Source organism: Neovison vison, chromosome X (assembly GCF_020171115.1).
Source record: "Neovison vison isolate M4711 chromosome X, ASM_NN_V1, whole genome shotgun sequence".
NCBI lineage: Eukaryota > Metazoa > Chordata > Mammalia > Carnivora > Mustelidae > Neogale > Neogale vison.
Window position 1 is genome coordinate 121852056 of NC_058105.1, and position 14453 is coordinate 121866508.

The 14453-nt window shown below is 46.7% G+C and overlaps 1 protein-coding gene across 1 annotated transcript in view; it reads right to left on the reverse strand.

The window, feature by feature from the left end:
* Nucleotides 1-14453, reverse strand: part of EGFL6 (EGF like domain multiple 6) — a 57895-nt gene that overhangs the window by 13163 nt on the left and 30279 nt on the right. The window contains exons 5-7 of the mRNA XM_044235426.1: nucleotides 12724-12843; nucleotides 9676-9810; nucleotides 7785-7907 (exon numbers count right to left, since the gene is read on the reverse strand). Of these exons, the coding sequence (XP_044091361.1) occupies nucleotides 7785-7907; nucleotides 9676-9810; nucleotides 12724-12843 (378 nt within the window). The remainder of the gene's footprint in view (nucleotides 1-7784; nucleotides 7908-9675; nucleotides 9811-12723; nucleotides 12844-14453) is intronic.

Sequence of the window (14453 nt, forward strand, 5' to 3'; positions counted from 1 at the left end):
TTAGGGTTATGGATTACTTTTTTCTAGACTGGTTCAAATTCCTTGAGATCTAAGGTCCAAAGATACATGCCCCTTTTCCAGGGATCTACTCATGATAATTAAGAATACCTAACCGATATTAAAAAAAAAAGGTAATTTTGTTTTTAAAGATTTTACTTATTTATTTGACAGAGAGAGAGCACAAGCAGGGGGGAGCAGCAGGCAAAGGGAGAGGGAGAAGCAGACTCCCCACTGAGCAGGAAGCCTAACGTGGGGCTCCACCCCAGGACTCTGGGATCATGACCTGAGCTGAAGGCAGATGCCTAACCAACTGAGTCACCCAGGTACCCCAAAAAAGTTAATTTTTAAAGAACTAAAAACAGTGATCTCTAAAATCAGATATATTGTCCTTTTATAAAATACCTTGGCATGTGCCAGTCTGAGACTAGGCAAGAAAGGGTCTGATAACTCCTGAACCAATTCACTCGATTCACTCAATGCTACTACTTGAACATAATTTAGAGGAAAATGAAATAAGGGAGTAGACATTAAGTTCAGTGCCTATAAAGAATTCTAGAAAAAGAAACTGGATTGGGATTTTATTAGAATATCTGTCTTAGAAATCTTCTAATCTCTTCTAATCTCTTCTTTCACTCAGTTCCTTGCCCACCATTTGGCTGATTCGATCTGTACCAAAAAATAGAAGAATAAACGAGAAGAAGTCTACAATATTTGGGATAATCAAAAGAAGGAGGAACAATGCTTTGAACATATATATGCTCTTAATTAACACATCACTTTCAGTTTGAAATCAATCTAAAGCTGTTATGCCAAGAGCTGCATTTCCCTTTTCAATGAAATGTTTGAGCCGCTTATCAGCATGACAGTCCGTACTTACAGGCTGGAAACCAGCTACTAGTAATACAAGTAATGTATCATTACTCCTTTTCCCGACCTTTGGATGGTCTATTTCAGCTGCTCTGCAAGAGGCTGCATGTTAAGCTTTGACTGGAAGGCACTGATCATATGGCTCTTCCTCTGGAGGTCCCACTGTGTAATTTTGTCAACGGTTCCCTGAGTCTTTTCCCAAGACCTCACATGAAAAATTAACAGAAAACACTCATTCCCTGGAAATTTCCTTCATGCAATCAGTAACATAAAACTAAGGACCTTTACTAAATAATGGGGAAGAGGGTTTCAACCCACATCAGGCAAACCTAATCATCTACTTTTAGTTCCTGCTTTGAAGTTTCAATTTTTTCCTATTGGAAAAAAAAAAATCAAACCATCACAACCTTTGTGGTGTCAACAATTTCACCGCTTTAGTATGTAAAAAGAGCTGGGGCAAGGGAAAAAAGCTAGGCATATGCAAGACTATGAATGGATAGATGTGGCTTTTTTTTTTTTTTAAGATTATATTTATTCATTTGACAGACAGAGATCACAAGTAGGCAGAGAGGCACGCAGACAGAGAGAGGAGGAAGCAGGCTCCCTGATGAGCAGAGAGCCCAATGTGGGACTCGATCCCAGGACCCTGAGATCATGATCTGAGCGGAAGGCAGAGGCTCAGCCACTCAGCCACCCAGGCGCCCTGATAGATGTGGCTTTATCTAGATACTGCTGTTTTGGGACGCCTGGGTGGCGCAGTTGGTTGGACGACTGCCTCCGGCTCAGGGCGTGATCCTGGAGTCCCGGGATCGAGTCCCACATCAGGCTCCCAGCTCCATGGGGAGTCCGCTTCGCTCTCTGACCTTCTCCTCGCTCATTCTCTCTCTCCTGTCTCTCTCTCTCAAATAAATAAAATAAAATCTTTAGATACTGCTGTTTCAAACTTGACTTAACCGGTGACTGTGTCTCTTAAACATTTCTTGATTAATACACCTTCTTCTTGGGACTATAAACACGTGGGAGGAGAAGTTACAGTCGGAGGGCCACTGTCACGCGTGGGGATCGCGGACCTAAAAACAGGGAATTTCAGTTTTCAGAATCACAGTCCCGTCTTCTACTGACATTTTCTCTTCGGAGAGATTGGAAAGTTCTCTAAATATCCACTTTGTCAAAAACTTCTACCTACCTGAAAATCTTAACTTTAGAGAAGATCACTATGATGTGAGATCATCTTTGCCAAGAGGAACAGGACTCTGATATTCCTTCACCTGGGCTTGGATCATCAGATGATCTCAAACCACCCGGCAGGAGAAAGGTTCCTCTCATCTGAACTCTGCGCACGGCGCCGGGAGGAGAGGCTACATCACAGGTGAGGACAGTACTGGGACATGGGGCCCAGCAGACAGGGCGGGGCTGGGACGGCAGAAAGGCTGAGCCACGGCAGCTTGCTGTGGAGTGGCCCACGAGCGCTCTCCATCCCCGAGGAGTAGCCACAGGTCACGGACACACCTAACCTGTGCTTAAGCACACAGCCCAGCAGCCCACTTCCCTGCATCCTCTGGGCATTTGTCCTCAAACCAATACTTGACTCCTCTTTGCCTCAGTTTACCCATTTATAAAGTTGGGGAAAGAACAGGGTTTTTGTGAGGTTTAAATGGGCAAATACATGTCCATTACTAAGATTAGTGCAGAACATATATTTGGCCTGTTTGCTGTTCTTTTTATTTGTTTATTTATAAAAAGGTTTTGTTTATTTCTTTATTTATTTGAGAGAGGGAGGGAGATGGGGAGAGAGAGAGAGAGTCTGAGGCAGACTGCGTGCTGAGCAGAGAACTCGGTGCGGGACTTGATCCCACAACCCTGAGATCATGACCTGAACCGAAACCAAGAGTTGGACACTGAACCGACTAAGCCACCCAGGCGCCCCTGTTTGCTATTAGTTTTAAAATTCATCAACAGAATGTCGAAAATCTTTTACTGAGTTAAAAAGGTATTTTCCAGACCATCCCGCCAAATGTCTAAGGTTTCCATTATAATCGAAAGAAGAAAGTTGGAATGGCCCATTGTAGCCATGCCTGTGATCCTAACTATGTGGTCCACAAATTGAATTAGATCAAGAGCACATTTCTAACAACCAAGGAAATGCTTTTGATGGGAACAATTGTTGAATTCTGCTAAAGAAGCCATTGCCATGATCGCTCCTACTACTAGTGTGCAATTATTGAGCATTTGATATATTCTGGGCTGGAACCAAGCCCTTTATATGGGCATTTTTTTATATGGATTATTTCATGTAATCATCAAAAGAATACTAAGGGCCAGATATCATTATCTGTATTTTTTAGATGTGGAAACTGGAGCCCTAAAGGTGAAATTGCTTGTTTACAACCCACAGGTAGTAGGCCAAGGTAATGTGGCTCCAGAAGCCATGCCCCTGGTAACAAAGTGACATCGTTTCCTTTCCTAAATTGACTCACTACCCAAGTCAGGTAATATTGAAGTTTTGATTTGCTTAGAATGAGTAGAGCTACTGTCAAATTAAGACCAAATTATCTATGGCGCACCTGAGTGGCTCAATGGGTTAAAGCCTCTGCCTTCGGCTCAGGTCATGATCCCAGGGTCCTGGGATCAAGCCCCGCATCAGGCTTTCTGCTCTGCTGGGAGCCTGCTTCCCCCTCTCTCTCTGCCTGCCTTCCTCTCTGCCTACTTGTGATCTCTGTCAAATAAATAAATAAAATCTCACAAAAAAAAAAAAAAAGACCAAATTATCTAACAGTGTAGTATTAATACTCACATGTATTAGACCAGGAAGAAACCATACACGTCTGCCTAAAAGGTACTCCATCCCCTGGGTACATATGTGCACAAGGACAGTCTACTAACTCCTCTTGCTTTTTTTTTCCCTCTTGGGGGCGGGGGAGGAGGAGAGAGAGAGAGAGAGAGAGAATCTGAAGCAGGTTCCATGGAGCCTGACTCCAGGCTGGATCTCATGACCCCGAGATCATGAAATCTAGAATCCAATGCTTAACTGACAAAGCCACCTGGATGCCCCTAACTCCTCTTCCGTACTGCAACACGGAGTCTGGACTTTTGCAAAAACAATGAACCCATAATAGAAGTTGCTCTATCAGTGCTGTATGTTATGTGACAGCAATTCACGCGCACACAAATACATTTTACAATATAATGTTTTGTAATGCGGCAAGCTAACTGAACGGGATTCTCAATTTTGTTTGCATGACTTTCCTATGCATGTTAGAGTGAATCTGGGGCCATCCTTTCGGCAATGTGGTTAAGAGTCTGTTAAGATCAATTTTCTACAGAGATAGGGCTATTTATTTTACAAAGGATCAAAGCAGAATGGAAAGGGCTGGGCAAGTAATACGGTGAATGACCCAAAGACGTTTTTCTCTTTTAAATAAACATTCTGGTGAGAGATGAAGAAAAAATCCAGCTGCAGAATGGGCAGGGATGAAACGAATGGTTTCAAGGTACCAAACAAACAGAACATTGTGAGGAATCTTAGGTTCCACAGAATACGGAAACATTAGCTTTATCCAAGAATACGCCTAAAGCTGGATGGTCAAAGAAAAACGGAAGTCTTAACATAAGAAATGTTTGTGTTGATGTGGGATTTATCATTTCAAAACGCTAGGGGACAACATAGAAAATGTGGGCAGCAAACAGCTATCTGGCTGCAGGCTTTGGGACACTGCCTTCATTTGGACACGAGTAACACATTGTGGGGGCGCCTGGGGGGCTCAGTCAGTTAAGTGTTTGGCTCTTGATTTTGGCTCGGGTCATGAGCTCAAGGTCAGGAGACTGAGCCCCACACTAGGCTCCACGCTCAGTGGGGGGTCTGCTTCAGATCCCCTCTCTCCCTCTGCCCATCCATTCACTCACAAGCTCTCTCTCTAAAATAAATAAATAAAATCTTAAAAACAGTTTCAAGGGGGTTCACTGAGCAGGAAGGAAGGTGACCCCAGGTTTATTCTGGGCAGTTTTTGCTTTGATTCTTAGGCCTGGGGCTGGGGGTGGGTATGCAGAGTGAGTTGTCCGGTTCCTGCAGCAAGTGTTTTCCTGAGGCATCTCTTCTGCATGCGCAGCATTTGTGCATTTGCCATTACAGAATTTTAGATCGAGGAGTAGCTGGCCCTTGGCACGAACAGCAATAACCACAGCTAGCTTTACTGAGCATCTACTATGTGCTTGGCAGAACGAAGCTCTCTACCTAGATTACCTCGATGCGAACCTCACAATGTGCTTGAGAGGTACCTGTCTGAATGAGAGCTCCCCCAAGCAGAACCGGAAACAGATACCAAGGATTTGGGTGCGGGGGGTTTATGGGAGGTGATTCCAGGAGGCAGACGTGGGGGAAGGCTAAAGACAGTACCTCAATGGGTGGGAAATCGCTGTGGGTAAGGGGCTCAGTCCTGCTGGGGACATCTGGGAACCAATGTAGAACACATCTCAGAACTGTCCCATCCTGCGACCACTCAGGGTACTTGTCCAGATTCCTGCGGCGCACTGGTTGAGGGCTGTCATTGTAAAGGGGCTGAGAAGTACTCTAGAGAAAGCGCATGGCCACGTGCAGGGAGCTGGGGGGCACGGGGGGGGGGCTAACATCTGCATGAACTGTCCACCCTGCCTTGGTGAAGCCAGGGGGCGCCCGCGGACCGGCTCGTCACAAGGTGTGTAGGAGAAAGCGGAGTTTAGAGAGGTTAAGACAACTTACTAGGGGCACCTGGGTGGCTCAGTGGGTTGAGCCGCTGCCTTCGGCTCGGGTCATGATCTCAGGGTCCTGGGATCGAGTCCCGCATAGGGCTCTCTGCTCAGCAGGGAGCCTGCTTCCTCCTCTCTCTCTCTCTCTGCCTGCCTCTCTGCCTACTTGTGATCTGTCAAATAAATAAATCTTTAAAAAAAAAAAAAAAAGACAACTTACTAAAGGTGGGAGCGTGGGGACGGCTCTGTAACCCCACCTCCAGCCCAAGGCAGGAATCCTGCCGAGAGAGCCTAGAGCCCTGCCTAGGAGGCTGCGGGGTGGAACGTGTCCCTGGGCCGGGCTCCAGCTTCGGCTCTCAGACACCTGGCCAGCCTTCGTAAGAGAGAATATAGGCTCCACCTATTGGTCCCAGTCTGCTTTGGGAAGTCACCTTTTTAAAAAATATTTTAAGATTTTATTTATTTATTTGAGAGACACAGAAAGCAAGAGAGATCACAGAGGGTGAGGGAGAAGCAGACTCCCCGCTGAGCAGGGAGCCCCACGCGGGACTCGATCCCACCACGCAGGGATCGCGACCTGAGGCAAAGGCAGACCCTCCACCGACTGAGGCACCCAGGAGCCTCTGGGCAGTCGCATTTATTCCAAATCGCTTGAAATATGCGCGGGCACCATTTATACTCCTCCACGCTGTGTCTTCCAGACGAGAAGTGGCCGGGTTGTTCCAGCATTCCTCAGAGGATGTGACTTGCCGCCGCCTCTTCCTTCTGCACACCCTCCTGTGCGGCCGCTCTCAGCCACAGCCCACGGGGCACCGGGAGCCTTTACACCTCCGCTGCTCAGAGTCGGTCACAGCACGGACACTATGTTTGCCATCAAAGTGGCCTCTCTGCTGTGTCATCTGGACCACAGGCCGCCTGAAGGCACGGGACAGGTCAAGGCCGAATCTGCAGCCACACATGTCGGAAGATGCGGGGAGTCTGCTAAGGGCGCACAGGGGAGCAGAGTCAACAGACCCAGCCTCACCATAAGCCGGCGCTAAAATGGACAAGGGCAGCCGGATAGACCTATGTGACTCTCAACACTTGCCAGGACAGCAACCGCACCATCGTCCCTGGCAGTCTGCCTTGGTACACATTCTGGTCCTCTTCGGGACTTCCAGTTTCCTTTTTGGGCACAAGGGGGGGAATGCCCTATTTTTCGTCCCTACTTCCAAGCTGAGTGAACCGAGAGCGACTGTGCGGTTGTCGGAGCTTCTTTCCCCGCCGTGACAAATGCCAAGGCCTCAGACTGATCCCGCGGTGCCGCAGGATGATGGCGCCTCGGCCGGCGTGGCTCCCTAAGTGACCACACTGAGAAGAAACCCCAGACAACTCTCCCTGGACACAGTATGAGTGAGCAGTAACCCACTACTGTTGTCCTGGCTGCTCACGGCAGGGACATTTTCTGGCTATACATTTGGTTTATCAATTTAAGATTTTGGCACCTAAGCATTAAGGAATTCACGAACACGGAAAATGGGACTCTTTGCTAAAAATGTGAATCAGGGACACCTGGATAGCTCAATCGGTTAAGCCTCTGCCTTCGGCCTAGGTCATGATCCCGGGGTCCTGGGATCGAGCCCTGCATGGGGCTCCCTGCTCAGTGGGGAGTCTGCTTCTCCCTCTTCCTCTGCCTCTCCTCTGCTAGTCCTCTCTCTCTAATAAAGAAATAAAATCTTTTTTTTTTAAAGAAATAAAACTTAAAAAAAATGTGAATGTAGGTTTGAGGACGACTGATAAAATGACGTCAGCTTCATCGTACTTTTGTGGTTGTGTGTTCTGGAAGAAGTTTGGACTCATGTGGTTCAAAAGTGTGTGGTCCTGAGGCACTGATGTTTTAGGATGGCTTGTCACTGCACCATAACCTACTCCATCCTGCCGGATAACATTCACATCGCGCCATTTGTCCTTAAAGCTTATTTTCAGTATCTGAAAGTAAGTTGTGACCAGAGAAATATCCAGGACCTTTGCTGGTCTTTAAGTTCGGTGCCCAGTTCGGTCAGTGAAAATTTTCAAATAGGGCACGTACAAGCTATCACACGCGCACCAAGAGACAGAGACACACACACACAGACAAATGAAGGGAGGAAGGAAGGAGATATGGCAAGAACACTTTACTGCGGATAGCTAAGATGCCACGAGCAAGTGCTACTTACCAGAACACTGAAGTCCATTGCCTTTGTACCCTTGCTTGCATTTACACTTGAAGGACCCTTGGGTATTGAGGCAATTGGCGTAGAGGCTGCACGTATGGGTATTCATGGCGCACTCGTTTATATCTAAAAATGAGAACGTTCCCGTGAACAAGTCTGTGGCAGGGGGGCTTGCTAGAAGACGACCTCATACCTACTCTAAGACCGTCACACGAGCAACCCGGGGGCCAACCACCCAGCACTGCCAAACGAACCGAGTGGGGCCTAAGAACTGAGAGGTGTCCAGAACCGACGCCTTGGCGCAGAGCCCGGCCTCAGCCTGACACTAGCCCACGGCGGGGAGCTGGGGGGGGATCCTCGCAGCCCACCGCCCCCGTGGCAACCCCGACTGCTTATCAACAGCACTGAAATCTGTAAGATGTTCAAGTTTCTTGGTTAACTTTTTCATCCGTCTAATTCAGAAGTAACAGTATTAGAAAATAAATTCTACATGTGGAAGGGCTTGGGACGTCTAACCAACAAAGGATAAGGGGGCTCTGAACCGCTGACATCATCTGAACTCATAGGCATTTTGTTCAAAGCTGCCGGGAGCCGGGTCAGGCTGGTCCGAGCTCGTCTGCTGGATGGAGACCAGGAAAGTTGGCCGAATCCTACCTGATCGAGCAGCTCATTAGCCCTCTTCTCCATCTCACCTGCTCTCCACGCTTTGGGAGACATGTGCCCACAAAATAGTCCATTGTTTCAAATTTAGCCACCAAAGGAGCTCAGATGCTAATCTTACTCACTTAGAATCCCAAGTTGCATTTCCCTTGGAAGCTCCCTGTGTGCTTTCCCACCCCGTCCAGACAAACCCCCTAGGTATCAGCAAACAGGCTTCTTTGTGATGCAGCTTTGTGGCGCTACAGAGCAGAGCCGGGTGTCTGAAGCAGGGCCTGGGGGCCAAGCCCCCAAGAAACATGGATTTTATGAGCCTGTGTATGCCAGCCTCTGTGTTTCAAAGGATTTGAGTGCAGATGGATGTGGAGGCTTCAGGATGCTCTGGATGGGGGTGTTGAATGAAATCCTACTTTCCCCCCAACCCACCAGCGTTCCCATTATACACACATTTGCTCTACATGCTACACAAAGAGGCATCTACAGGGAGCCTGGATCTCCCTTCACCGTAGGGCAGGCCCCATCCTGCGTTGTAGCAAGGGCGATGTGAGTGTGTCTAAGGGCTCTCAGACACCCCTCTTCACTTGCACATTGAGGCTTGGAATCCCTTCACTAAAGGCCAAGGTATTTTATTTCACACAAAACAGGCCATGAGCTGACTGAGACCAGAATCTTATCAGAGAGTGGCTATCGTGACCCACCGAACATTTTAGGGGATTTGGAGCTTGAACCACGACAGGGCCGAAGAAGGAAAGAGACTATGCCTTCAGCCCCCTCACATATTTTTCTAAAGCCACCTGCAAAGGAAACTATTATGAACAGATGACTGAGATCAAGATAAAAAGGGCCTTTTTATTCTTTCTTTTGTGCTTTCTAGTTCCCTTTTTTTAGATATGTATCCGGGGAATCCAAAATTAAAAAGAAAACTAACCAAATTTTTAAAAAATCCACAAAAATCATCTCAAGATATTTGCCCACAAAGCAGAACTAGAAACAAGGCAGTCCCTTACTTTAGACCTTTACTGACCTGGCTTTACCTAATTCATCTCACCAGAGTTCCGTAAAAGCCAGAAACAAACAAACAAACAAACAAACAAAGTGACTTCTTTTGTATTGTTCAACTGTATTGTTCAGTACAGTAGATTGTTCAAGTTTACACTGAACTGACACCTGAACACCTGCAGACAAAGCCTACAGGTCTGCTGGGAAGATGGCAGAAGAAAAAGACGCCGACTCTTACCTACACAGTCATACCGGCCCCTCGTGTATTTCAGTTCGAAACCAACATGACATTTGCAGTAGTAGCTTCCGAATGTGTTCACACATCTTCGATTGTAAGGGCACACGGCTTTACCGGAGGCACATTCGTCAATGTCTAGGATGGAGAACCAGAAGGTGTCAGCGATGGCAAGAAAAACACTCTCCCTTTAAGACACACACGTGTGCATGCTCACACCGATACACACACAGTGTGTTTCCGTCATGTTGCACATCTTGTTTTTGAGACATCATCTCTCTGCCAGGTGGCTACTCACATCCCCATCTCTCCTGGGGCGCATATGGCTGGCACTTGGCACAGAGACATGATGTGCTCGTTGACGGAATTATTTTTCCAGCTATTATAGCGTATACAACTTTTGAAAACTAAGTCAGGTAACTACATGTTAAGCAAACTGGATACACACTTTCAAGGTTGTCTTCTATGGAAGAATGGTTTCATCGGCCAATTCCCCCAGGGCTCCTACGATACGGACCCAAATACCAGAGCCATGGCTTGCTACAACTACCTTTAAACATAAATTGTGGGGCGCCTGGGTGGCTCAGTGGGTTAAGCCGCCACCTTCGGCTCAGGTCATGATCTCAAGGTCCTGGGATCGAGTCCCGCATCAGGATCTCTGCTCAGCAGGGAGCCTGCTTCCCTCTCTCTCTCTCTGCCTGCCTCTCCATCTACTTGTGATTTCTCTCTGTCAAATAAATATATAAAATATTAAAAAAAAAATTAAAAAAAAAAACAACATAAATTGTGGGTCAAGTGTAATGATGTAGGGATGGAACTTGAGCAGACCACAGGCTTCCCTGCTTTTCTTGAGAGTTAGGCTACTGAGGGGCACGTGGCTATGCTGACCCAAATATCCAGACTCAGGCTTTGCTTTCACTTTAAGCTGTCAAATCAAATAGATGTTTTATGCTGTTAATTTGGACCTGTGGGTAAACATGCAAGTTAGTGCTGGCTTACTGTTCTCATTGCATTCTTAAAAGACTAAATACATATTGGATTGACCAAAATAATTTTTCAGGGACCACTTTTGTGCAAATTATCTTTCCCTTCAATAAAAATGACACCTGTCAAATCAAAGGTGGGGAAAAATTGGCTTCAGTTTGGTCAAGAATGAGTCTTGTATATATCTGATTTTACCGAAGAATGCCAAACCCTATGAATCTAATGAAATCAGATTATTCTCAAAGAGCAGGGCCAAAATTTTAATTTTATGGGGCTTTTTATTTATTTATTTATTAAAAGATTTTATTTATTTATTTGACAGAGAGAAATCACAAGTAGGCAGAGAGGCAGGCAGAGAGAGAGAGAGGAGGAAGCAGGCTCCCTGCCAAGCAGAGAGCCCGATGCAGGGCTCGATCCCAGGACCCTGAGATCATGATCTGAGCCGAAGGCAGAGGCTTTAACCCACTGAGCCACCCAGATGCCCCTACAGGGCTTTTTGTAAAAAACTATTTCACTGATTCAGAACCTATTTGGCTGAACTTTCTAAATGCAGCTTATCAAGGTATGTACATTTGGGATAAATAAACATCCAGCACTGAGAAATATTTCTATTGCAGTAAACAAGGAAGAACATTAAATTGCACAGGTATTTGCTTATTTAAATAAAAAACATTAACAACTCTTCCAGCACTGATTCAGTGTGATAGTCCTTCTTAATGCTGTGTGCTCACTTGCATGTAAGTACAGAGTGATGAAAATATACAGTTCGGTTACTAAGCATAGTTCAGATCCACAAGGGAAGTAAGGCAAAAAGTGTTTCATCAGCCATGAGGGTACCCTGTGACTGCCCCACCCATCGTCCCTGGCACACAACCTTTCTCTATCCAAGGCGGCACCTGCGACCTTGTGCAGTGACACTCACCCAGGCTGGGCTGGGCATGCCGGGGAGTCAAGGTTCCAGAGCAGCACGTGCCCAGTTAATAAAGGACAGGAGTTGGTGCATAAATCCCCAGTGCCCTTGACCCAGGAGGAAAACCTGGAGGCAGCTTCCCCTGTCTCCTAAAGGGACACAGATGTTTAATCTGCTCCTTTTTTTTTTTTTTTTAAAGATTCTATTTATTTATTTGACAGAGAGAGAGATCACAAGTAGGGAGAGCGGCAGGCAGAGAGAAAGGGAGAAGCAGGCTCCCCACTGAGCAGAGATCCCGATGCAGGGCTTGATCCCAGGACCCTGAGATCATGACCTGAGCCGAAAGCAGAGGCCTAACCCACTGAGCCACCCAGGCGTCCATGTTTAATCTGCTCCTTAAACTTGCCCAGGGCTTTCCCTCACCTCCTCCTAAAGCAGCGTTCCCTGGGATCACCTCCCCAATCAACTACTTGCTCAGGGTCAGCTTTTGCGGGGCCCAAAACTAAGACACAAAATAAGAGAGGGGAGAGCAAGAAACCGAAGTTCTAATCCATTGGTTTGACTGAACTCCAAGCTAGAAAGGAGGGCTCTGTCTCCTCCTTTAACATCGTGGATCCAGTTTGCTCATCCCTCCAAGAGAAATGATTTTGGAATACTTAGTTCAGCTCATTTAGAGCAACCTTTAAAGACAAGGGGAAGTTGGTTACTTGCTAACTCAAACAACGCAGAAAGGACATACTGTTCTCAACAGTCTTAGATCTAAAAACAAAAAAATAAGTAACTGCATTTTTGTAGGAACATATGAGCTGGAACCCAAAATGGAGACCAATGGTCCTTGGGATTTTATTCACTGAATGACAGTGAGTAGCAGGTTTCTATGCTAGTGGAAGTGAAACAGGCAGGGTAAATATGCTAAAATAAAATGACCTCTATCCCTTTTCCACTAGGGCCTTAGACAATCCCTAAGGAACAGAGGAGTGTTCTGTCTAGCATCCCAAAGTGTGTCTAGAGCCTATGTGGCCAACTGGATCAGAGATGGGCAGAAATCTGTATTTTCAGGAGCTTTCAGTCTAGTCAACAAGCAGATCGTGCCGAATGACAGAGAAGGAACGCAGTAGAGGGGGAAGGAGGCGCAGAGGTGAGCCAGGCAGCTCTACCTGTACAGACTCTTCCATTGGGGGCCAGGCGGAGGCCCGGGGACGGACACAGGCAGCGCGGCCCCTCCTCCGTGTCCTCACAGGCATACTGGCAGCTCACCATGGCACACGTCCTGGAGTCTGAAAATGGACATAAGCGTTAGCCTTCCCCTCTTGAGCCAGTAAAAAGCTCTCACTGAGAAAGGATCTCTGCATTCTAGGACATTCGGGGTCATACACAGAATGTATTACAGAATGAGCGTCACGGTCCGAGACCCCCATGGCATCTGGGCGAGGGTGGCATCTTGGTGATGCCACGGTCTGTTCTGTAGGCAGGCACCCCTCGGTCACCAAAGGCTGCATCCTTCTCTCGTACATTCTCTTATCACACCTTTCTGTCACCCGCGGGCCTCTCTAGGCAGAAATGCGACCTCAGATGGGGATGACCGATCTGAGTTATTGGGGGAAAGAAATCCCTTCTATAGATCTCTCCATATATACCTAGCCTCAATGAGAGCCACTCAGGTCACGAGACCTGGTCATTTCCACGCCTGTGTGAAAACATGTGGCGAATATGACTGACTGGCTGCCCCAATCCATCCACGAGCCCTTTTTCTTTCACCACTCCCATCATTGAGGCAGGAAAGCCAGTTACTTATCTTCATCCCAGTTTCCCTTGGAGCGACAGTGGGTGGCCATAAGATCCAGCTATGGCCAAAAGAGATATAAAGATGAGCCTGCTGGCAGAAGCAGGGCTTCTGGAAAAGATGCTGCTGCATGATGAAAGGGGCAAGCATGAAAGAGTCATTCATTCACTGGCATTATTCCTCTCCCCTTTATCAGGCCTCCTTTAAATGTACATGTGATATCTGGAGCTGGGGCAGCTGTCTTGTGACTATGAGGTCACAAGTGTGAGGATAAAATCAGCACCCTGAGGATGGCAGAGAGTGAGTCCTTACTAAGCTGTTCTGGAACTGCCCGCCTCCGGCTTTTTTAGTAAATGAGATAATTTAGGTGGATTTTTCTGTTACTTGTTGCTAAACACAACTTATCCCACAAAAATGTATTTCCTTAGCAAAAGTCTACTATATATGGATCACGGGTGTCTCCTACAGGGAACTGTAGTGAATACGCCCCCTTTATCCAGCACCATCCATAACATCAAATCATCCAGCAGGACAAAAGAAACTGCCAGGAGTCCGGTGAAATAAAATCAGGAGAGGTCCAGGTTTGACCTGGATGCACTGAGTTCTAAACTGGGTGTCCGAGCAACCCTTCCACATCCAGAAATAGACAAAGAAGGTACAAAGATGGATACACGTGTCAAGGTAATGTAACGAATACCTACTGATGACAACATTTCTCATTCATTCTCTTTTCTCTTTAGTTGTCTTCTTTTAAACTTAGTCTTCAACATTTCTCTAATTCTATCCTTCCATTTGGGAAAAACATACCTTTTTTGGCACTGATTTGGCCTTCATGGAGTATTTCAAAACATCCATTAGCATAGATCTTTTTAGAAATGTTAAATGGGGATGCCTGGGGGGCTCACTTGGTTAAGCGGCTGCCTTCAGCTCAGGTCATGATCCCAGCGTCCTGGGATCGAGTCTCACATCGGGCTCCTTGCTGGGCAGGGAGCCTGCTTCTCCCTCTGCCTCTGCCTGCCACTCTGTCTGCCTGTGCTCGCTTGCTCTCTCTGACAAATAAGTAAAATCTTAAAAAAAAAATGTTAAGTGATCAACATAAACACC